Below are 25,631 nucleotides of genomic sequence, written 5' to 3' on the forward strand. Positions count from 1 at the left end.
ATTCCTGCTCTCTTCTCCACTCCTCTTCCTGTATAATGCCTCCAGTAACTAGGCACACTTTCACATCATCCTTCCCAAACATGTCTTCTTTATCCATCCATTCTTCACCTTCATTCTCTGCAAACAATCTACAATTGCATTCATTATACCAGGCAAGAAAACCACCTCAAATTCAAATTCCTATAGGGCTACAATGCATCTTCTTATTCTATTCGAGATGGCATAAATACCCTTTCCCCCAAATATTTCACCTCAACTGTTTGTGATCTGTTTTTACTGTACAGTGATTTCCCCATATAAATTTCCTTATAGCCCAAAATACTGCTAGAGCTTCCTTTTCAATTACCAAGCAATTCAGTTCAGCTCCTTGTAGTCGTTTTGATATAAATAACATTTTGTTTATTTTCCCATCCACAACCTGTTCCAACACTGCACCAAGTCCTGAAGAGCTAGCACCCGTTCTCAATATGATTTTCAAACCTGGTTCAAAGCAGTCAAGTTTAGCTGCTTGACATAGGCTTTCTTTTATTCTCTGTAACTCTTTCTCACACTGTACTGACCAGGCAAATGTTTCTCTGTCTTCAATAAGCTTCTTATGTTCTCTCAGACTTATCAGAAAAGTTGGGCACACACTTACTGTAATACTCAACTGTACCCCAAAATTTGAGCAATTGTTTTTTGTTCTTCGGACTTGGCATGCTTGTGATTGCTCTTAACAAATCTTCCTTGGGCCTAATACCATTGCCAGTAACTACTGCCTAAGTATTCAATTTCTTCTAACCCAATTGTGCATGTGTCTTGTTTAAGCCTCAATCCCCTCATCTCCAACTTATTCAATGTCACATATAGGCTTGCATTGTGTTCTTCTTGTGTCTTACCGTAAACTAATATATCATCCTGATATATTTTTAGTCCACTCACAGCAGCCAAAACTCTTTCCATACTTTTATGAAAATCTGAAGCCGCTGAGATTAGTCTAAAGGGCATTCTAAGAAATCTATATGTACCAAAAGGAGTTATAAAAGCAGTGAGAACCTGTGAGGACAGATGCAGATAAATTTCATGATATGCAGATGTTAAATCCAACGAAGAGAAGTATTTAGCTCCTTCCAAACTTCAAAACATTTTGGTGCTCTTTGGTAGGGGATAATGGTCCCCCACTACTGCTTTATTCAGCTACCTCAAGTCAACATAGAGCCTTATATCTCCATTAGCCTTTCGCACCATACCTACCTGAGATAACCACTCTTTGGTTTCAACTTCTTGAATTATCCCTTCAACTCAATGACCTCTCTAATTCTTTTTTTCATAGCATCTCTCATCATCATAGGTACACTCCTTACATTGCACATGTTAGGTACAACATCTGACTTGAGTTTTATTTGATGTACATAACGTTTTAGACAACCTTATCCTTTCTTAAATACTTCAGGAAATAATTGTTCCACTCTCTGTTCCACACATTTTCCACTCTGCACTAAAGAAACTGTTGCCTTTCTATCCCTCAACCTTACTGATGGCACCTCATTGGGATCTAGATAAACTTCTAAATCTTTCTGGTGTATCCAACTAATTAGAGTCGCCTTTGCAAGACACATATATCTTCCTTGGAATCATTCTGTCCATCAACTCAACAGTTCCCACAAAATAACCTAATAATTTTATGGGTTTCCCCCCATAGCCTTTGGGTTTGATATCAGATTTGCATAATTTGACTCTTGTTTTGAGGTGTTTATCATAAAATGTTCTAGGTATTAAAGTTATTTTGGCTCCAGAATGAAATAACATATTGACTTGACTGCCGTTGACCTTCACTGTCTCATAAGGGCCATCTTCTGAACCTTCCCGTACTTGTAACACACACTTATCGATTTCACTATAAGAACCATAAGCTACTTCTCTCACTTTCTTCATTTCTTTGACACTCCCACTACATGCTGAGAAATGGCCCTTTCTACCACAATTTTTGCAAGTAGTTTTTCATCTGGACATTCTTTATTATTAGCCAAATGGCCTAGAATCCCGATCTGAAACACTTGCCCTGAAAACCTTTCAACGGCCTGTTATCATTCTCCCCCTTCTTTACTTTCTGAGTGTTTCCCACAGTCATCTTTTGTTTCATTGACACACTTTTTGTATTTGTTAGTTAACATCTTTCTGAATCACCTCCATACATGCGTGTGAATGTTCTGTGGACTTTGCTATAGTTAAAACTCAGTTATCACTTTACCATATTTTCCTTCTAGCTTTCTGTAAGCTACACCCCAGCATAAATTGATCATGTATTCTTTCTTCTGTGGTGACCCCAAAATTACAGGTTGCTGCTAATTTTCTAAATATGACACGTACTCCAACCGATTCCCCTTCTTGTTGCATGCGACTCCCAAAGTGATATCTCTCCATTACTGTACACAACTTAGGTAAACAGTGTGGATTCAACTTCTTAATGCATATTTGAAATTCATTCAGATTATATGCTTCTTCTTGAGTTAGGTCAGGTAAGTGCTCAAACACTTCCTGACCTTCTGAGCCTAAACAGTGCATTAGTAATGATGTTTTTCTTTCAGCACTCAGTGAAGTGCCACACACTTTTGTGCAATGATTGAAAACTGTCTTCCATGTTTGCCATGGTAAAGCAGGGTCACCATGCATAGTAAGAAAGAATGGTGGAGCTGGCATGTTCTGCATTTTGTTTAAAATAAAGGTTAGTCTGTATAAGTTACAACAACTATTTTAAAATTGGTTTAAAAAAATATCACCTCCTCCCGGCATCCTACTCAATACCCTAGACTGTCATTCGCCAGTATCCGGACTGATACCCGAGAACCTGTTTGGAAAAAATAATCGTTTGTTTTCTAATGAGCCTTACTCTATTGATTTTAATCACTTGTTGACCAATGCAGGTTTGCCTGTTAAATTAAACTTTGCACCCAAGGGAAAAAATATACATTTTTAAGTATCAAGTATATTCAGAGTATGTATGAATCCACCTTCGTGAAACCAAAACTCAGTCTCCCTGAGATGGGTTTGAATTCTTCAGCAAAATGGCCACTTAAGGACACGCAGCGTGATCCTGTAAGACGTTTGACGCATACACCAAGACAACGCTGATCCCACTTTTGACTCTATGAACCAATTCCTTTTTTAGATGCATGAGACACATGACGTGACTGATGACGTGGGGCTTCATCCATGCGATCCGACGCAATCTCTCTCTGGTGAACACAGCTGAGCCCGGTCCCAGTCTCCTCAAGAAGGAATGGTGCAGTACAATGCAACATTCAAAAAGCATTGCCAAAGTGAGTTTGATAAGGTATATTGTTTATTTTTTTATAATGGCAGTAACAGATGCAGAGTTAAGCAGTAGCGTTGGCTGTAAAGACAGTGCAGAATTCTAAGAATGCCATTTATGCACCACTCAGCAAATTGGACTTTTTCCCAGTTACAAAAGAAAAAACAAAAAACTTGCAATTAGTATGGGTGATAACACGCACCAAGAACAATTCACAACGAGTACCGAGCAAAGAAGGGAGGTGGCTTGAACTGCAAAGCAGGGCCTTGTTGATAGCAATGCACTACAAATGTACTCTCAAATATTCTCAAGTTCCCAGTCACTACAGAGGTAGTTAACTTCTACTATGCTCAGCTGGGAAGAGCTTTCCCAGTTTAAATTCAGTAGGGATGAAATACACACTTGACGTGCTATGTGAGCTCAATTTCTTTCACTTCTTTGTGATGAACCTGAAGAATCTTCATAGCTCCAGGCGTAGGTTGATGTTGGGGCTTGCCAATGCCACGAAGCATAGAAAACTTGATCCCAGAACATCGCCAAATGTAAGAAATACACTGCGCATTAAATGAAGATATGTAGACAAGTAGGGTTTATTTCAGTTTCTTTTAACACAAGCCCCATCCATCACAGAGCTTCTTGTCACATTCACCTCCCAGGTCCATCTCTGTCAATTTCCTAGCTCGCATTCTGTCACCAAGAGAACTAGTCAGTATCCTAGAACCGACCATTTTTTTGCATAACAATATAGGGAACACCACACCCCTCCTACTTTATAGTAAGTATTTTAAATTTTCCAACCACTCCCCCTTGTCCCTCCTACATTTACTACTAAAACGTAGGTTTACAAGAGCAGTGCTCAACACAAAAGATGTGAGATGCAGGAGTCTCCGCTTGTAGATAAGTGAATAGCATTTTTATAGTACATGAGTAATACTACTGAGATAGTAAACACTACACTTTGTGATCAGGTCCAAAAGTGTTAAAAGAAACTGCAAGGTAATCTGAATCAGGGCACTGAAAGTGCTCATTTAGGCGATAGTACGAAAAATGCTGCAGCAGGAATATCCTTATCGCTCGGCATTTTCTTCCGATTTTGCCTTTTGTACTTCCCTCCTCTTATCCCAGTCTTGCTTCCTCCAAACCAGGATACAGTGTTTCTATCCCCAACCTCCTGTTGCTTTCCCCATTCCTGTCCTCCATAATTATGCCCGCCATATTGTTCTGCACCCCCACTACTCTCCACGTTGCTATTTCTTGCCCAGGTTACTCCCTTTGTGCTGGACTCCCAGAAAAGATGTAGGCACATGGACCTGCTTCGCCGCAGAGCAAGACATGCACAAATTTTGGATCCATTTTCAAGGCACTTAATTTGCTTTCTACTGTGAGAATAAGTTATGCCACTGCTTGTAAGCACTAAGCAAGTGTAATGTTGGAGGCTAGAGTCATTGACAGATCAAAGCTAAAGATTTTTCCAAGAACAAAGAATTACACTTTTAAAAGCAGGCAAGTACCCATTTGCAGTGAGGACTCCCACACTAGGAACTGTCACTTTTGAATACAATCAGAAGACATGGAACAAAACTGCACCATTGATTCCATGAAGACTAACTATTCCGGCATCATCAAAGTTTTGTTATTTGTTCTGGCGATTTCCTTCTTCAACAGCATAAACACAGACTTCTGGTCGTCCACAGTTCCAACCTTGTTGACTCAGAGGTTTAGCCAGAGAACCTTTTGGTGGGCTTAGTAGCTTAGGGAGGGATAATATTGGTGATGTCTCCATGCGCCCATTATTTTGAAACTGTACAGTTGGACTGTCTGTACTTTTACAGAAGAAAAGAGCAATTAACAGATCTCCAACTCAGTAACTGTGCAGCAAAGGTTTCACCCAATAGCAATTCAAACTTCAATCCCATTTGCTTCCACTCAGAGGACAACAACTGTTTTGGCTCACACTTGTATAGCATGTTGTCTCTATACAACCAACAATGATGACCCAACCTAAATTTGCTATGTAGCACCTACCTTATAACAGAAGGACTCTATGACACCAAGGTATTGTTTCTTATACAAGGCACTTAAGTCCTAGTCTGGATTTGCCCACCTTCTACCTAAAGCCAGCAGGCCTCTGTCCTCCAAATATAGGAGGGTTTAGTGACTGACAGAGCCTTGGACACCAAGGGTTAGGGTCACCAATTTTTATCTGGAGATCACTTTTTACAAATACACATTGTTGATCCATCATAAACGAGCGCTTACAGGAAAAACACACCCTCTGGCTTTCCAATGCCAAACAATGTCTAGCTCATATTATTTTAAGAACCTTAATGAGGGCTTTCTACAACAGATTCATGATAAGAGGACAGCATTGCTAAGTGGCTGTGGTATACATCCAAAAGGAGGGAGATGGGGCAGAGTAGAGCCTTTCATATTCCCTAAGAAGAGCTCCACTGTCTCCCTATGTAAAGGAAAGGATCCCAGGTGGAAAAACGTAGTACCATTTTGGTGCAATCCGCCTATGTAGAATCAAGTTTGAATCTTGGTGTTTTAGGATATTTTAAAAGACAGCTCTCAATGGCGCCACCAACCATCTTTCTTGCCATGGCTGTGCAAACAAAACTGGTTGATCCTTCCATTACCAGACCTATCCCCACCTTGACCAGAGGATGATGCCAGCAAAAAATCCCTGAAGGATATTTGCCCAGTGCTTTTACAGAGGCATTCCCAAACTTATTAACTGCTCAACAGTCCACATCTGCGGTTGGTGGAAACTCTGAGCCTGCACGTCGGCTGGAAATTCTTTACAAGTCGTAACAAGCAATCACACCTATAGCAAACGGGATTCTTCATTCTAAATGAAACAGACGGTAATCCTAGCTTTAAACCGCAGTACAATCACGAAGACCTGGCACCATGCATTAGAATCAAAGACTCAAGGTGTGGCTGCCAGAAGCTGTGGTAAGCCCTTCACTCCTGTATGAAATTATTAATCGTGTGGAGCATTCATACCTGTGTCATTACAATGCATGACCATATTAGGGCTGAAACCTCCTGAATCATAGCACAAGCGTGCCGAGAGGCTGATGCAACAAGATAGCGGACTGATGGATTATATCAAAACTATGTAGTAAAAGCATTGAAGATTTCTTTGAACAATATGTATGCGTGCTTTCTCCACTTAATTTTTATTTTTCGTTATTGAGGGGTGTTTGTGGGCGGAGTGCTTGTCATTAAGGGGGTTTCATTTAACTGTAATTAAGATGCTGACCATGTTTTATGTTACAACTCTGTTCTCATTTATGTTATGTTTTGTTTAGGTGTATGTGATTGTTGTATTTTGTAATACTTTTCTGGAATACGTGCGCAATAAAAATCAAATAAACAATGTAAAATAATCTAAAGCAATGTTTTTAAGTCCCTGTTGAATTGGTTTGAGTGTAATGTTGAGGTGATGAACATTTGATTTACAGCCAAATGGGCTCGGTTAGAAGAATTCTTCGCAGGACAAAATATTTTCCACAGCTGGGGTGTAGGTGTTTTACATCCAAACTGTACAAGTATCCTTGAGAAGCAGAACAATCCATAGTTGCACCAAGTGAGAAGCATAAATAAAAAGTCACTTAGACCACAATCTGAGGTAGGATGCGTACATCTTTCATACACTCCTCACAGGGCTTGAAGAAAGCTCATTTTTAAGCCAAAATTACGTCTAAATACGCATTGACTTTAAAGAGGAAAAAAGGGGCAAGAAATATAAAAATCATTTGAAAGTTCATTTCTTCAGCTCCTTTATTACCAAATTAACGTTGGTAATTTCTCATTCCCCCCCCCAAAGGCACTGAATTGGGTCATTTTTTCCTGAGTTGAAATGGAAGCTCCTTTCAAATTTACATATAAGTAGGCTCCTGCCTATCCTCACAGCCCGTTTACATTTTTACATTCTTTCCATCTATTTTTCCCAAACATGCTATTCATTCGCGACAATATATGACACGTTCAACCAGATAGCACTTAATTGCCTGTTCTACAAACGCTTCCAGTTCTTATGAGCTTTTTACGAGGTTAAAACGTTTTATTTGCTTCTTTTTATGGGTTAGGTAATGGGTTGGGCGATCTGTACTTTCTAAGCGAGATTGACATTATTAGAAAGAGAACTCGTATTTCAGCCCCACAGAACAGGTTGAAGCAGCAGGTCAGGGACAGGGTGTTCCCCTCCTATTAATAATTCTCAAAGTATAGGATTCCATGAAGGAATTTCACATGTGCTCTAGACTGAAGGCCTGTATGTGCATGCAGCCGCATGCACGAGTCCATAACAGAGCACCACATTAAAACAAAATGTATTTGCTTTATCTGGAAAAAAACAACGGGACACTGCAAATATGCCCAACATTTAGACACGGAAGAGACAGTCTTGCTGTTTCAGTCTGCACTTTATACCAACATAGACCAAACGGATCATTTCTTCCACTTGTGAAGGAAAGCGTCCACTTTTTGCCCAAACATGTTCTGATCGGTTGCTTACCACTAAGAAATGCCCAAATGCAGTTAATTGGGAGAATAGTAAATGGCTTTGACGCCACCCCCCTTTCCTCTTCCGGATTCTCTGGGTCAGTAGTCCTGTAATGCAGTGGCCCTGGGCACCCCAGTCTGCCTTGCTGCGGGGTGTTCAGATGAGATCAGGTGGGTGGCACTCCACGCATGCAAACACGGTCTTCACAGGATGACCTGACTCGGGTTCCTCAGGTCTCTGTAGATGCTCAGGAGTCTCTCTCTTGTGCCACTCGAGCTTGAATCTTTTCCAAGACACAACTGGTCACGCAGGGACTGCGTTTCTTTTAGCAGCGCCTAAGAGATGGGTACAGCGAGGTGAGGAGAATGACAGACGTAAATGACAGAAAATGAAGAAGGGGCCTACGAAGGTGGGTGACCCAAAAATTCAAGAATTAATCCATTCCTTATCAGGGGCCAGCCACCACTCACACACTTTAGAGCACCACGGAGAGCGCTTCTGTTCACATAACCCCACACCCACGAAGAAAAAACTCTCATTATAGTGGCCAATTGATAAAAGTCAGACTGCATGCAAAACTCAGATCTTTTGAGAACTGGCATGAAAAACGGATCACGAATGCCATGTTTCACATCTGCATGAAATTCAAAACATTTTGCTTTTACATTTTCCTAAAAAAAAAAAAAATACCAATAAACAAGACTAAAACACGCACTTCTAAATTTGAAAGGCTTGGTTTGGAGCAGTACAACTTCGAATACGGTTTCTAGAAGTGCGTTTAAAATAGTGAAAATGAGCACACCAATTTTTCCAGATAAACTGTTTCAAAGAGTCGTTATGTACGTATTGCTAACAAGCACAACAAAAATAAGCATTAGCAAAGTCAATAGGTCTGACTTTCAATGCCAGCCTTTTGGCTTTGCCATTGCTTGTTTTGTCGTGTTTTTTTTTTTTTTTTGCTGGGGAGGCTACTGTGCTCTCATTAATCTAGAAAAGTAATTTAGCTGAAGCCGAAATATTTTTTGTCTCAAAAAGTAAACATTGCTGTAGTCCCAGGTTTGTACGTGAACTACTTTGTGTGGATGTGCTCATTGTGAAAGGGAAGAATGCAGTCATTCACCCTGAAGTTAGTCAATGGCTGGAGTGGGATGACCAACTGCCCATTGCTGTATGCTGTAGTGAGCAGAAGGTAAATGTGAATGACACACTGATAGGCCAATGGATTAAGAGGGCTGGCTACAAGGACCTTTAGGGAAGTATGTTACTCATATAATTTTACTAAAGTCAAAAGTTCTTGTCCTAAATCAGACCTAAAAACACCACTGGTTTCTCCCCCCCCCCAGGTTGAAAGAAAACATAGCACATTTTTGGAACCGCTCAACAGGCTACAATTTCAGAGTTGGAAAATAAGTGTTTTGATTTACATTTTGTATAAGAAAACATTGCATGATTGCTACAGAGTTACAACAAAATCAACATTTCATTACCTCGTGTAATTCAGCTAAAAGGAAGATCACTGGCAAGAAAATTTGGAAAACATTGAAGTTGATTAGGGCCAGATGTACTAAAATGCAATTTTCCATTTCCTAAGTAGCGACTTCATAGAAATTATATTTAGGAAATGTAAAATGCTATGTACAGAGATACGGATTTCCTAATAGCGATTCCTACTTTATAAAGTAGTAATCGATATTGGAAAGTCGCAAATAAAGAATCCTATTGCATTTGTGTCAATGGGCCGGTTTTGCATTTCCCAAAAAGTAATTTCCTAAGCTATTTGCAAAATGTAAAACCAAAGATGGCACTGGGCAAAAGGTCCCCATTGTTGTACCCCAAAAATAATGGTGCACATGTAAAGCACACATATGGCAAAGGGGTATGTGAGTGCTCTATTGCAGTTAAAAAAAAGCATCTTGGGTTGCCTTTTCTTAAATTGCACATGGTTACCATCGAATTCAAATCAATGGTAACAGCATTTTCTAAGTGCCCAATTCACATTTGGGAAATGCTTTGTACATCAGAATAGGAATTGCAAATCAGTAATCCCTATTTGAGCTTTCCTGTCCTGGGGATCGCAAATTACGAATTCTACAGGGTAGAAATCACAATGTGTGATTTCCTAAAGGCCTTTGTACATCGGAAAAGGCCTTTTTGCATTCCTTAACAGTCCAAAATACAGATTCAGGCCGTTAAGAAATGCAAACGGGCTTTGTACATCTGGCCCCTAATACGTTTCATCTTTCTATAGTCATTTACTTTCTATTACAATTATTTACGTGTACATTTTTTAGTGCTTCAGAGCCCCACAGCCTGAAAAGACACAAGTAGCCAAACAGAGGGATTATTAAGATTCCGTTTCAAGAGAAGTGACAGCAGCAGGTCGCCAAGTAGCATGGACATGTGGAGGGAGTATATGAACGAGAGAAAGAGTGATGGAATTTGTGAAAAGCCTCAGTTTGCAAAGTAACTGCACACTGCTCTAGACATACACCTCCATCCCAGGTCAGTCCGTCCTTATAGCCAAAGTACGCCTCACGGTGGTAGTGATTCGAGGCAGAGAACCAATTCTTATAGTGAACACTCTTTTTAGTTTGAATGAAAAGGTGGTCTCCCTACCTCTGTTACTGACCTCTGATGTGAAGCCCCTCGAATTCTCACAATCTGAAGGTTCGCTGATCCCAGGGTGACAAACAAGTTTTCAGCAGCCCCAAACTTTTCTGCCAGTTATGGAGGCCTCAAGTAAAGAAACGGCCAAAACTATTCTAGTCATTTGGACTGGGTCCGGCATTATATGGAGCCACACCCACACTCCACATGCCATCCCGCCTCAAAGTACCCAGGTTTATGCCACCAGAGCACTAGCTGTTCACCTGTGAGACCCTATGTAGGTTGGCTCCACAGATGCTGGCCTGGTCCTCACAGCTCCTCTACTGCTGCTGCGGCACCTGCGCCCCACACGCCGAGGACTTCATGTATAAAGAAGACACGAGTAATCCAGTTGTTGTGATTTGCATTAGGGTGATGCAGTGACATCTATTCTTGGACACCATCCACGCATGGGTGATGTTCAGAGGACTTCTGGTGTTGTTCTGCCATCAGCGTTTGGCCACACTCTGAGCCCCATCTTTTGGATTAGTACTCTGTGGGATGCTATGTGAATTTTAAAGCGCTTGTTGGTGGAAATAGATTTGAACACCGAGACATTCCTTCGGGCATCAATATGGGATAAATGATTTTGACATGAATTCCTTCAGGATGTGTGGATGTGCCTCGTCACCCCTTGTGTCTATGCTGCGAGGTAGTTTATAAAGGTAGCATTCATTGGGAAAGCAGCCAGAGTGACTGGTTGGCTTTGCAACAGTACCGAGCACATGTACTCAGCCCTCAGAGGGGGCACGGCACCAGATGAAGCTTGCAGCTGTTGAAACTACTGGAAAGGAAGCCAAGTAAATGTTTGTTCTGATGGATGGCACTGGTGAGCCAGTCTATTGTGTTTGTGCACTGATTCAAGTTATTTTGACAGCTTAACACGGCCTCAGCAGTTTGTACATGACTTGTTGGAGGGTACGCCCAGTGACTCACCACTGGAATGAAGAACATAGGTGTGCAGCTAATCCTTTACCGTGCTGTGCCTGACGTCACTGGATGTCACAGGAGCGGCAAAGACAACTACAGACCCAGGAGGTTCACTGCCCGAACCTGGAGAATTGAGTGTACACCACACAGAGAGAACAGGAACAGCTGGAAATGGGAATGGACCAGCCCACCCCCAGCCCTTGAATGGAGAGCAGTACAGCCAGCTGCAGGACCGAACAAGAACACTTTCATTTCAAATGTTTTTGTGTTCTGTGCTCATTTGAAGAACAGTCAGAGGATGTAAGTAGGAAACTCCATCCAACACCATTATGCACCTTACGGTCACATTTCCTGCACCAATGGCAAGACAGCCCCAACCATAATCCACGCACACAAAGCACTGCACAACACCGGACCCACCTACCTCAACAACTGACTCAGCTTCCACTCCCCCACCCGAAGCCTCCGCTCAGCCAACCTCGCCCTCGCCACAGTCCCCCGCATCCGAAAAACCACCGCCGGTGGCAGATCCTTCTCCTACCTCGCCGCCAAAACCTGGAACACTCTCCCCACCATCCTACGACAGACCCAGGACCTGCTGGCCTTCAGAAGACTCCTCAAGACCTGGCTCTTCGACCAGCAGCACCCCCCCCTCCCCAGCGCCTTGAGACCCTCGCGGGTATGTAGCGCGCTTTACAAATGCAATGATTGATTGATTGATTGATCCCAGCCGTCAAACATACCTCTTGCACTACATTCTGTGCTTTGCAGACCAGGGAATAAAAAAGCTGCCTGAACAAGGAAGGCATTGGAAACAACTTCATCAGCACCGCTTCCTGCTCGCCCCTTCTACTCCAATGCTTACTCTCCTGCTCCGCCACTTTAATATTTTAGATGTAGCAAAACTGTGGTGTATTTTTAGAACCCAAACAGACACCGCACAACCACTGGAAGCAGTCTGCAGCAAAATGACAGGCAGCAGGCGTAAAGGGGACATTTTGATTTTGAGCACAGTCCAAATTTTTTGCTAGGAAACTCAAAAGGGAAACTTAACACAAGTTGTTTTTTTTAACAAATTCTATTGGATTTTGCACAAACAGTACAATAAGACACATAAGCAGCATGTCGGAGAAAATGATACAGCGATCGAGCACAGAATAGAAAATCAAATATCCTATGGCAATAGTCCGATAGTAGCAACACTCTACCTTTGAGAGGGACCTTAGGCTAGTGGGCCAATCCATTTTCCCCGTACTCGACTATGTTTGGGGGAACAGCCTCGGGCTTCAAAACCAGGCTTCACATGCTGTGAACACCAATCCAACCCGCGCCATTAGGAGATAGTAGGAGGAGTGGGGGTTTTCCATCAAGTGGCAATGTTGCGATTGGCAACCATAAGGGCCGTGCCCAAAATGTCCTGTCGGCCCCCATACCCTCAGAGCCATTGGAGGCTCACAGTAGAAGCATCAAGAGGGAAAGGGTGACCTCCCACCACTTAGATCAGCTCCCCCACCACTGCGGCCCAAAACTCTTGGGTCCTAGGACATTGCAAGATCACATGATAGAAGTCGGCTGGAGCGTCACTACAACAGGGGCAAGTGGGCTCAGGATGGGGCCTGCTTGGTGCAGTCTAGGTGGGGAAAGATAAGCACTATGTAACACGTATTTTTGTAGGGCATCCCTCAAGTCATAGTGCTAAAGGGGACCTATCCAGGTCTCCCATCGAGCTCAAAGATAGTCTAAAGTGCCAGGGGCATTGTTGATCAATGAGACCCCACCTATGACTACTGCACCTAAGAGGAATTTGACATCCGGCAGGCTGAATTCGGCGAGAGGGCTGGAGTGGGGGACATGGGAGTGAAGGGTGTGCCTCAGTTGGAGATATTTGTAAAACGGTGTGTTAGAAAGGGCGTAAATGGTCTGACGTTCTTGACAGTGAAGTATGTGTGTCCAAGACCAGACCGCCTAATTGTTAAATGCTGTTAAGGTCCCATTTCCCAAAGCCCTGCAATGACACTGCCACCCGCAGCCAAGTACCGTGCCAGAGGGTCGTTTGTTGCATGAGTGCTATGTTCCAGTGAGTGTGGAGTAGGGCTGCCCTTCAAGCCAGGAAAACCATTTTGGTCACAGGAGGTGTGTCTTGGGGGATCAGGGAGCCATAAAGTTAATACTTGGGAGAACCCTAGAAGGGACAACTCCAGCCCTTAGGTGGGGTCTGACCACTCCCCCATTAGACCAATCGCAGATTGCTACGAGGTGGGTGGCCAGATAATAGAGATGGAGGTTGACCGTACCCAGGCCGCCATCACATGGGGCACACTGGTAGTAAGTAAGGACAAGGCGAGTGCCACAGGAAGGAGGTTGCAATCCTGCCCAGGGTTTTAAACCAAGACCGTGATATGAGGAGTGACAAATTTTGGAAGATCTACAAAATCCTTGGCACAATCATCATTTTATATAATGATGCCAGACCTATAACATTCAAAGGGAGTGTCTGCCATTTGGTGAGGTCAACCTTGGCCTTCCCGTGTCAGGGTCTCAAGGCTGTGGGACCAGGTAAGTTCATGGTGTAGGACCACACAAATGCCCAAATCTTTGAAAGTGAGACGACGGATGGTATCTTGCCCGTCAAAGCAATCAGGGGAGGGGGCCAGAGGCACCAACATGGATTTGGGGGGGTTTATCTGGAGACACAAACCTTCCCGAAACACTGAAGGATGCGGAGACAATGTGGGCCACTTGTTGCAGGATCTGCAAGATACATAAGGACATCGTCTGTATATAAGGCTATTCGGTCCTCGTGACCCGTCACTCCATCTCCATCCACGTAGCTGAGCATCACTATGGATAAGGTGTGTCAGTGGTTCAATTGCTAGTGCAAAAAGTAGGGGACAGGGGCATCCCTGTCTAGTCCACCGGCTGATGGAGAAGCCATGGGAGAGAACGCCAATGATCGGGACTCGTGCTGAGGAGTTGGAGTAAAGGGCTTGAACCATTCCCCGAAAGGGGAGCCTGACCCCGGCATGCATCAGCACCAATCGGAGATATCCTCAGTCCACCGAATCAAATTCTTTTTCAAAGTCGACAATAAGCAAGGCTAAGTCATGGGACAGGAGATGACGGTGGGCCAGGGCCACATGAAGGCGCTGGAGGCAGTGCCTCGTGCTATGGGTCGGCATGAAGCCGCATTGATCAGGGTGTATCAATTTGTGGAGGACTTGTTTGAGATGGGTGGCTAGCAGTCTGGCAAATATCTTGACCTCCCTACTGATGAGGGCTATGGGATGGTAATCAGCATATGTTGTTGAGGGAGATTGTGTTTTTGGGATCACCACAATCGTGGCGGTGTCCATTTCTGGGGGCAATGTGCCCTTCTGTTTCACCTCCTTGCAAAGGGCCAAGAGTTGGGAGGGGTCAGGATATCATGGAAAGTTGTGTAATATTCTGTGGGAAAACCGTTGGGTAGTTTTCCTAGGAGCCACCACGGACAGGGCCGCTCCTACCTCTTCAGCCGTGACTGGCTCCGGCTCAGGATAGTCAGGGGAGGGGTATCTCGTTAAGGAACCGCGAGGAGGAGTCAGTGTCTTTTCCTGGTGCAGCCATGTATACATGGTGATAATAATGGGCAAATGCTTGTGTTATCTCAGGGAGGGCATGGACGACGTTACCGTGTTCATCAACGATTTCAGGCACAATTCTGGTCCCCTGGTGGCAGGAGGCCAACCAATGCAGTACCTTCCCATTCTTATCCCCCATCCGTAGAGGCACCCCATATTCGTTTGGATTTGAAGAAGTATTTCTTCATACAGGAGACTCAATTGGGGGGAAGTGGCACTAAGTGGACCTGTCACAAAGCTACCCTCTAACCGGAGGGCCAGAGCCTCCAGCTGAGTAAAACAGATGCGTCCCTGAGCAACTCCCCTCAGGGATGCCTTACCTACAGCCCATAGGGTGCCAGCAGAGGCAATAGAGCCCTCGTTACTGTGGAAGTAGGCTCGGTTCAGTGTCGAGGGCCTGAATATTGCATCTGCCTTGAAGATACCAGACATTGAGATGCCACATGGGGAGTACATCATTCCAGGGGGAGCTGAGATGAAGAAGAAGGGGGGCATGGTCCGATATTACACAGGGAAGAATCTGAGCTTGAGAGATAGCGTGACAGTCAGGAGCAAATATATTGATAAGGTCTATATGTGAGTGAGTGTGATGTGCCACCGAAGTGTGTGTGAATTGGCGACGCTGAGGGCTCCAAATCCTCCATGCCTCACAGAGACCAAGAGTGGTTGTCCAGTCAGAAAGCCGATAAGCCTCCAAACGACTAGATGCTGTGCTGTGGTGGGCCCAGTGGTGTCAGTCAGGAACTGCATTAAAATCGCCACCTATTGCAGTTAGCCTGTGTGGGAGTTCTCAGATCTTGTACAGATCATGAAGGAAGGTGGTGAAGGTCGCTGGGGGAGCACAAACACTCACTAGGTTAACAGTCTGGCCTTCAAGTGTTCCTTTGATTGCAAGGAAGCAACTCTGTGGGTCCCGAACCTTTCCAGAAACTGTCAGGGGGAAAGAGCGCAACAGCAGAACAGCCGCCCCTCTTGACCCGCAAGAGGATCCCAAGTGAAAGACCCTATTGTACCCCCTGCACGCCAAAAAGGGCAATGGTTACCCAGGAAATGGGTCTCTTGGAGTAGTAAAACCTCAGGGAGGTGTTGGTGGGCAAAGTTAAGGACTGCAGTGCGCTTCACACAATCTAGTAGAACATTGAAGTTCCATGACAAAATTAAAAATGGTATTATTTCGGAGGTAGAAGGGCTTGAAAGCAATCAGGATGACTGAAGACAGGCTACCCCCCTGCTTAGGGGCCGATGCATGTGCCTGCTGTGCGAGGTAAGAAGCCGTTTCTCGGTTTGCACTGTGTTGCGTACATTGCAGATGTGTGTCTGAGTGCAGTTAAACACAATGAAACAAACATATAAACAAAACAGAACCTGTAATAAAAGTAAAGTTAACAATATAATGAGACCCCACCCCCCCAACACCCATTCCATCCCCATACTTCCACCCAAGAAGCATCTGTCGCCCTGAAAAACTAGACAAAGGGGCAAAACAGGACGGGAAGTGAAAATTGAGTGGTGGACCCCTCCATAGTCAAGAATAAGTATAGGCTATCAAAGTGTACTTAAGAAGAATCAGGTATGAATGCCTTTGCGCCCCATTATAGTATTTGGCAAACTTTATAGAGCAGGTCTTTGAGAGAGGTCTGTGTCCGCGTGGTCTTCAGTAGGTAGTGGTGATGCAATGACCAGGGGGTCTTCATGCTCCAGAAGGTGTTCCCTAGCGCTGGAGGACTGGGAAGGATGCAATTATTAAGAGGAATTACCTCGTGTTTGAAGACAGTGTAAAGAGGGTTTGGAGCATTAGGTGGCGTGCCTTTTCTGTGAGCGAGTGAAGCATCTTTGTGGTTTAGGCACCAGTGTGTTCCCGGCCAGTGTGTCGGTTCTGGATCCCCAAGGAGAGATCTACGCTAAAGCATATAATAGGCATTCCTCCATGAGCCACTACGGGAATTCAGAGCTGGTTGCCATGTTGCTACCCGAGGAGAAGGACTTTTCTGTACTGGTGACTCCAATTTGCCCAGTCACGGGACTGGTAGTGTATTGGTCCATTCAAGTTTGGATGTCGGGCGGGTGGGCTTGTTATTACCCATAGTGCCTGGTCAGCATCGTCACACAGCACCAAATATGATGGGGACTTGGCCCCCTTACCATGAATCTGCTGCTGCACAAACAGCCAATCTCTTGACGTCTGGGAGTGTTTCTCGAGGAGGTCAAAGGTTGACGTCCTGGGTGGAATGTGGTCAGCACCAAGGACACCACTGGAGCAACATGCTAGATCTCACTCAGGGCAGGGCAGGGCGAAGACAAAGTGGCCAATGCAGACGAAATCCCAATAACAAAAGGGGGATGGCTAGTATTCAGGGAGGATAGGAGGCCCAGACAGAAACCATACAGGCCCTAGGTCCAAGGAGGTCGTTCTTCAGGGCCAGGATGGGCTCACGTCTTCTTCAGAAGGAATTAATTTCTCTGAAAGTGTCTGGGGATGTCAGCTCTGTCTCGCGGCAGGCATCCAGACTGCAGGGTCACTCCTGTGGCGCCAAAGGCCTCACCCTGGACCCAGAAGTATACGGAGACTCGAGGGGCGGTTGTCAAAAGGCGACCCCTCTGCAACACATAGGAAGCAATTTAATTTATATCACTGAATGGGGGAGCCGCACTCGCCCCCCTCTGCAATTGCGCCAATGCCAGCCACCACTGTCCCGCAGAAGGCTGTATGGTCTTGGTCAGGGTCCTGGCTTGGGCCGCAGCAGGGCACAGGCAGGCAGGCAAGAGCCCCAGGATCAATGGGCGCACAGAGTCTCCAAAGAGCAGACCCCTGCGCGACAGAAGCACAGTAGTGTCTCTAGGGGTCCGGTGGCAAGGAAGCCATCAGTCGAAGTCGGGCGCCATGTTGGGAAGACCGTGGATCTATCTGAAGCAGCGGGGGCCATGAGAGGCCGATATCAGGTGTAAATGGTGCGGTTCAATGGCGATTGATGAATATGGATGACGGAGGGATCGAGGACACTCTTAGAATGCGACTCCCATCTTGATGCTCCAAGCCACGCCCCCAACTTTACAAGTTTAATTAGTGATCAAGGATATCGCCATTCCTAAGAGTTGAGTTGATTATAAAACACTTTTCAAAATATATGTTCATTAAGATAAAAACAATACCATTCCTAAAAAGAGACATCCTTTTCAAAAGAAAATGGTTTGAGCAGAGGCCTTGGTGAAGCAACTGATGTCCATTTAGGAATTAGAGCCATGAAGCACTTGTGATGCCTTGCTCAGCTGCTACTCCCTCGTCTCTGTGAGTTCATTTGGGTGGATGGACATGTACATGGTGAATACCCATGCTCAGAACTATGACAACAGGTCAGTAACTTTTCTCTCTCTTTATGAGACTTCCATTAGTTATCAATAACCTCAAAACGGAAATGCAAACAGCACATCCAGACTTTTGGCGATGCATGAAAATGGGAAGCAGAACTTTTCAAGAAAAAAGTTAATTCGAAAAGACTTTCACTTCAGAGTGCATAACAGAATCCATGTCTAAACAGAGATGACTGCAAAGAGGTCATTGACCAACAAGCATCTCATAATGGGAATCTAGCCCAGGAAAGCAATGTTGGTAACTGTCCTCTTAATGTGGAAGTGCTAAGATTATCAGGAAAGCTTGAGTTAAAGCTTTCATAAAAATATCTGATGAAGAAAGCTGTCCGTGAAAAACATTTATTGGATAAAAGCCACACCTTGACCTATATTGGCTTGCAGCATTAAAAGATGTCTCAAAGTTCTGATATGGCTGTGCCTGTGCGATGCATCTCTATCAATTGCATTAAGAATGTGAAAGACACCACAAAGTGTGCACAATGAGGTTACCAAAAAAACCTACTGAAAAAACCAATGGTTGTAATGCAACTCTGTGAGAACTTTGGGTAAAATAATATATATGAGTTTGTAAAGCTATTTTAGTTTGTAAAGCTATTTTTTCCAATTTTAACATGGTGCTAGGCTGATCCACTAAGAATGGTGGACCTCACATGGGAGGCGCACAAATGGTTGGAGGGGGGCGGGATGAGGGCTTAATTGGCTTACGAGGGGTAGTGGGGAATGCAGAGAAAAAACCTATTACATCATGAATGGGAAACTCTTGGGAGGGCAGAATTCACAAGAAGTAGCAAGGACTCCTCGACGATCCTAAAATACTGTTTGCAGGGTGGTCATAAGCCTGTACTAGTTAATGGGAGTTGCGTTTGTTTCCTGTTAACACTGTTAACAACTTAATCAATGGTCATAAGTGGTGAAATATTGACTACATGTATGTGTTCAGGATGCATAATTATGCTATCCCCGGTGAAGGGTCATGTAAGCCAAATGACTAGTAAAAACAATTTAAAAAAAGAATGCTGGACCTCATTACCTCTCCAACTTTATGGCTACTGACAAATCCACCTTATATTAAAGATGTTGGTGGCCAGACCTGTGCATGGCCTCGAAAAGGGGCCATCAACTGAGATAGCACTATGTTCAGCTCACAACTAGAATCAGAGTTCTTAACCTGCGGGAAACGTGACAGAGGAAGTCTCAAAAAAGACTGTTGCACTCCAGTCGTTAGATGGTCCTCTCTTTTTTAAAATGTTTCTACTCTAAATTATATGAAATTGTAATGGAGAACCTCGCTTCAGAATGTCTGCGCAGTTAGCAGGAGGTTTAAATATGTATGCCTGTAGGTTTACATAGTCATACTGCAATACTTCAGGGAAATGCTGGCCAAGTTAAGTGGCGTTAAAATACGGCGGTGGCAGATCTCGGAGTATAGCTGTTAAGATGCAGCGTAGGCAGACGGGTTTCAGATTCTTAATTTATTGAAAATCTTTGTAACATAAGGAGACACGCAGAGCCAGCCAACGGGCTAACCACTGTTCTCCGTCCCCGTTCTCGAATGCCTCTATGTCACCATCACGTCCGGGAAGACAACACGAGCGTGAGGCATTCGAGAACGGTGAACTATCACTACATATCTTCCCTCTTTAAAATATAAGAAGAAGGGAACAAGAACAAAACATATAATACACATAAATATACATCACTTCAAAAAGTTAAAACGACAGAACATTTTAACATAAATTATTTTTAGGAGTAATAGTCTTCCAACCTTTTAGGTCTAACAATTCTCCTGCCAGATCTGCTCCACTTCTCATTCCTACCAAGAACCTTCCATGGACCACTGGCATTACTAGAAGACATTGATGTCGGCATGTTGTCTGCATTACCAGGGCCACTAGAAACAATCCTATGTTGACCCAAACATTCATGCTCACTCCTCTCATCTTTATCTTCTAACCATTCTCTACAATTCTAACCTCCCAGAACACTATTCTCCTTTTCCATGTTAATACATGTCCTCTTACACAACAACAATGCAGCCATGTGCCATACCTTGCCATCACTTAATCTTACAGAATTGTTATACACCGCCTCCACTCTCAAGGGAGTGAAAAATCTACCTTGACGTTTTCCTGTGTACTTACTGCTTTTAACCCTTACTACATCACCCACACATAATTTAACTTCTTTACTCTTGTGGACGTCATCAAAGTATCTTTTGTATTTATCCTGAGCCTTTTCAATATTCTTCCTCACTTCTTCAGGGCACCACTCCACTCTTTTAACAGCCTTGAGCCAACCTACATTGTCCTTTGACATAGGTGTCCTTTCCCTCATGAGTTCAAACAGGCTAGAATTACTACTAACACATGTGGTAACCCTAAACGCCCACAAAGTTTTCCATAATTCTGTTTCCCAAACTAAATGGTTACAACTTGATAATTGAATCATTCCTTTAAGTACACGGTTAAATCTTTCAACTGCACCATTACCGGCAGGATGATATATAGAGGTAGTTCTATGCTGAATACCATTCCTTCTTACATAATCTTGGAAAGCTGATGACAACTGTGAACCATTATCAGACACATTACATTTCGGTAAGCCTTCTCTCACAAAAATGTTATCCATAAATTTAATGATACTACTTGCATCAGCTTTTGTTTACGATTCCCACCTCTGGCCATTTGGAAAAATGATCCACCAGCACCAGTAGTAACCTGTTATCCTCACCAATGGGTCCCATGACATCAATAACTACTCTTTCCCAAGCCATATTGGGACAAGGAATGGGGTGTAAAGGTGGTCTCAAAGTTACCTGCGTTTTATCCGTATTCTCACATGCAAGGCAGTCTCTAACAATCCTCTCTACATCTTTATCTAACCCGGGCCACCAGTACCAAAACTTCACTCTATTCTTTGTTTTTCCAAGGCCAAGATGGCCTTCATGACAAATTTCAAGAATTTTCTTAACGTAGCAGGAGGTATCACTTTCCCACTTCTAAGAATCAAACCATCTTCCATGGACAACTCATTCCTCACTTCCCAAAAAGGCAACAAGGCTTCCTTAACCATTTTTCTTAATTGCCATCCCTTCGCAATTACAACACTCAAATCTCTTAGTATCTCATCACCATCTTGTTCTATTTTCCATTCATCACGTGTAATGCCTCGACACACACCTTCCTCCACAATAGCCACCCACACATCTTCCTTCATCTCTTCCTCCCTATTTTTGATTGGTAAAGGCATGCGACTTAAGAAGTCTGCAATAATGTTCTTAACACCAGGCAAATATTGCACAATATAATTATATTCAAACAGACATACTGCCAACCTTGCCAACCTAGGAGAAGCTTTTTACAACCCTTTCGTAGTTAAAACCTTCACTAACGGCTTATGATCCCACCTCAAAGTGACTGTAGTTCCCCACACATACTGTCTGAAATGTTCTAATGCCCACACACACGCAATTGTTTCATGCTCAATAACTGAATACTTCTCTTCAGTCGGAGTCAGTGAAGCGAAAGCAACGGTATCCTCATTGACCTCCATGTTTACCTGTGTCAGGACTGCCCCAATTCCTTTACAACTGGCATCTGTAGTAATAATACACTTAAGGTTCACATCAAAGCCTTGTAATGGAGGTGCATTGCAAATATAATTTTTTAACACATTAAAGGCATTCTGAAACATTTCTGTCCACTCAAACCTATTCCTTACTTTGAGCAACTGTCTCAAACAATACGTCTTCGTTGATTTAAAAAACAAAAACAAATTTAGAGTAGAACTCTACTAACCCCAGAAAAGCACGAACCTCATCCTTGTTCTGAGGATTGGGCGCCTTACTTATTGCTGACAATAACTCCTCCTTTGGTTTGATACCATCAGCAGACACTACAAGCCCCAAATACTTAACATGATCACACGCAAACTTGCATTTGTTGAATTCTGTTAATCCCTTCTCATTTAAAACATTTAGTACTCGTAACAGCGTTTGATCATGATCTTCTTTTGATCTTCCCATTATGAGAATTTCGTCTTGAAAAACCATGACATTATCAATCCCTTCTAAAATTGAGTTCATTAGTCTTTGGAACATGGCCGCCGCTGCCGCCAAACCAAATGGCACACGTCTGAACCTATAACATCCAAAGGGCGTAACAAAAGCAGTCAAGTTCCTACTATTTGGATGCAATCATACCTGGTGATAGGCTGCTTTCAAATCAATGGAAGAAAACCATTTCATGCCCCTAAGACTCCTGTCAAGCAAAGCTGGGGACCCAAAATAAGAAACCTTGATTACAGGGTCACCATTCGATAGTCCGATCTTCTGCATCGCCTTGGGGATGCCAAAAAAGTATGTAGAAATGTGTGTGACAAACGAATCAAAAGGGAATTAGCTTGTGATTTCCCTTCACGAAACAAAGGGGTGGAATTACATTTCTTGTTTTGTTTTGTGATAAACATGTCTATGTCAGACCTCCATCGTCTTCAGAAGACATTCCTAATATATCTGAGTTTAATATGCTCATCTCAAATAGCTGTGGTGAGGGTGCTTGCAACAACATTAAGACGCTAGAGAAATGGATCACAGAAAGTACTTTTATAGTTAAGACTTGGAGCCACAAACATTCATCCTCTGTGACAAATGGCCTTAATGCCAACCTTCGTTGTTTTTATAGATAGTGATTGAATTGTCTATTTTAATCATTGTGGATTACCGTGTGAACATCAGAAAAAGGACTTTGATTCTTGAAGGTCTGCTCCCAAGTCCATTATGGAGACATTCACCTCTCGCAGGTACTCAAGAACACGACTATCCCCAATATCTACCACTACCAGGACAGAACTCTTGTGGATAAAAAAATTCCACGATTACATTTGTGTTCCGATTTTTTTGTTTTTTTCCCTCCTAAGTGGGTTATCAATCTAGTTTGCAGGCTAGTCTATGGGTGTGTATTCTAATGCAAATTTCTCATTCGTTTCCCCCTCTTGGGGTCTCTTGGGAGGCTGACCCTGTCCGTCTCCCGTGCTTCGCCTCTAATATTTCCTGCATCATTTGTCCCCATGCCAACAGCAGTTCCGGTAGTTTTGGGTCCCTAATCATTTGCCTCATATGCACCTCTTCCACACCTGCCGACTCCCAAAAGTCCCCCATCCAGCTCTCCTTCATCGGGGTCTGACTGCTCATTCAAAGTATTGCAATTCATCTATTAGCCATGGTAAGGCCCAGGGCTGCGAATCTCCTGCTAAGCCGTCGCTTTTGGTCTCGAGGCAATAATCCCAGGATACAGCCATTGATAGTTAGAGGGATGTCCCAATCAGTGGTGTCTCTAATCTGATCTATCACAGCCCTCCAATATGTACGGCCAGCCAGATATGATCACAGCCAGATCATATATAGAAAGTCGGTTTCTAAGTCAAGGCACTTCGGGCATCTAGAGCCCCGTGTCGGGTAGATTGCATGGAGCCTTCTGGGCGAGAGGTAGGTCATATGTATTATGTTGTATTGCATTTGTTTGAATCTGGCACATACTGATACCTTCCTGACTTCTTCATGTATTTGGGAACAATTCTCGGGGGTGAGCGGCTCTTCACTTGCCATCTCCTATTTCTCCTCCATTTTTAGATGTTTAACCGATCAAATCTTAATGCCTGATATAAGTGTGTCACTAATTTATGCCCTCCTGCCATTGACAACATACAATGTAATGTCTGAGTGGGGTCTGAAGCCTCCGGGAATGTTGGCCATAGCCGTCGTGCTGTGGCCGCTAGTTTTGCATATTTAAGGAACCAGCGCAAAAGTTTCCATAGTGTCTTCAAGGGATATAAATCGCCCATTCGGGTAAAGATCAGATGGTGTCAAACACCCACCCTGTTGCCTCCGCTCTAATGACATTAAGTTCTGGATCTGTTTAAAGGGGGGTAGGATCCATATATCGAGATCAGGGTCATAAGGTTTTTTCTGTATTACTATTAGCACTGCACGCTCCCATATTTTTGCCATTAGGAATAGGGGGATGAAATCTATGTGCTCAGCTACAAGGAGAGGTGCACTAGCTCCCTTTCAGTGGAGACAAGGCCAACGTTCTTTCATCTACTACAGTGCTCTCTCCATATCGCACCACACCAAAAACAAAGTAGACAGGGAAGGAAAAGAAGCCTATTTCAATAGCGACAAGATCAACTGAAAATGTAGGAAAGGAAGAGCAGAGGAACCAATAACTAAGGACACAAGACTAATCTGTATCCCATACAGAAAAACCCTTTGGCAGGAAAAAGAGAATTCAGTAGAATTAAGGTGGATTCATTCATATGAAATCTGCAAGTCAGATGCTCAGTATAAGTTTTAGAGACAAACTAACCAACTGCTAAAGCAAGATATCAGGCTGGGAATTAACAGGAAATCTGTCCCAGCATCCATGCCAAAAGCACTCGTACTATTGGAATTCAATCTTTGACGTCAAGCTTACGTTCTCCAAGTGATGTTTTTGTCCTGCTGTGAAAAATTTAGATCAGCCACAACACAATCAATCAAGGGATTTTTGTGGAAAGATCTTATGAAGGGGAAACCCCATGGAGATTGCACCTTCATTTCGCCTTAAAAAAAACTACAAGTTAGAGAAACGTTTGGGGGGAGGTGGTGTAACCTGACCAGCCCCACAGATTACCCAACTATCAATGAAACAAGCCAAACATCCCTCCTTCCATGATGATTTACATAAACTGAAGGCAAGAAAACATTAGTAGATGGTGAGCAATACATAAAAAATTAAGGAAAGACAATTATTTTTAAATTATCCATATACTTTAACTCAAAACGTATGATAATCAGACACAGGCTTTTCCTGATAGCATTAAAAGACTTTTAATACAGCTATTTAAATGGTCATATGAACATTAGATGCCGGATTTGCAATCAGCAAAAGAGTGCCTGATCCATATTATGTCTATGTAAATTATTGATGTAAGAAAGAAGATCTTTGTTAAGACTGGAGTTAAAACTTTTAAACATTCTGACTTGCCATTACACAATTAACACCTATTTATCAGGCTCACATCCTCAAATAACTGGTGTGTTTTTAAAAGGTATGTTAATCGCCTACAATTAAATTGAATCTGCTACCTTCATACTAAGTTAGAATGCTCTGGAAACATGAATTAAAACTAAGTAGCACTAATTTTACTTCATCATATGCTTAATTTATTTTATTGCCTAATATGTATATTGAATGCAATCATTGTAATTAATTATGCAATAAAA

General features: G+C 43.3%; 1 protein-coding gene across 4 annotated transcripts in view; it reads right to left on the minus strand.

Moving 5' to 3' along the window:
* Positions 1–3,304: 3,304 nt before the first annotated feature.
* The window catches only part of FAAP100 (FA core complex associated protein 100), a 333,418-nt gene continuing 311,091 nt past the window's right edge, over positions 3,305–25,631 (minus strand). For all 4 annotated transcript variants that reach the window (XM_069199774.1, XM_069199775.1, XM_069199776.1 and 1 more), the window contains one exon: positions 3,305–8,140. In XM_069199774.1, coding sequence (XP_069055875.1) covers positions 8,009–8,140 — 132 coding nt within the window. In that variant the 3' untranslated portion in view covers positions 3,305–8,008. The remainder of the gene's footprint in view (positions 8,141–25,631) is intronic.

The sequence above is a fragment of the Pleurodeles waltl genome, chromosome 7, assembly GCF_031143425.1.
Source record: "Pleurodeles waltl isolate 20211129_DDA chromosome 7, aPleWal1.hap1.20221129, whole genome shotgun sequence".
Classification (NCBI taxonomy): Eukaryota; Metazoa; Chordata; class Amphibia; order Caudata; family Salamandridae; genus Pleurodeles; species Pleurodeles waltl.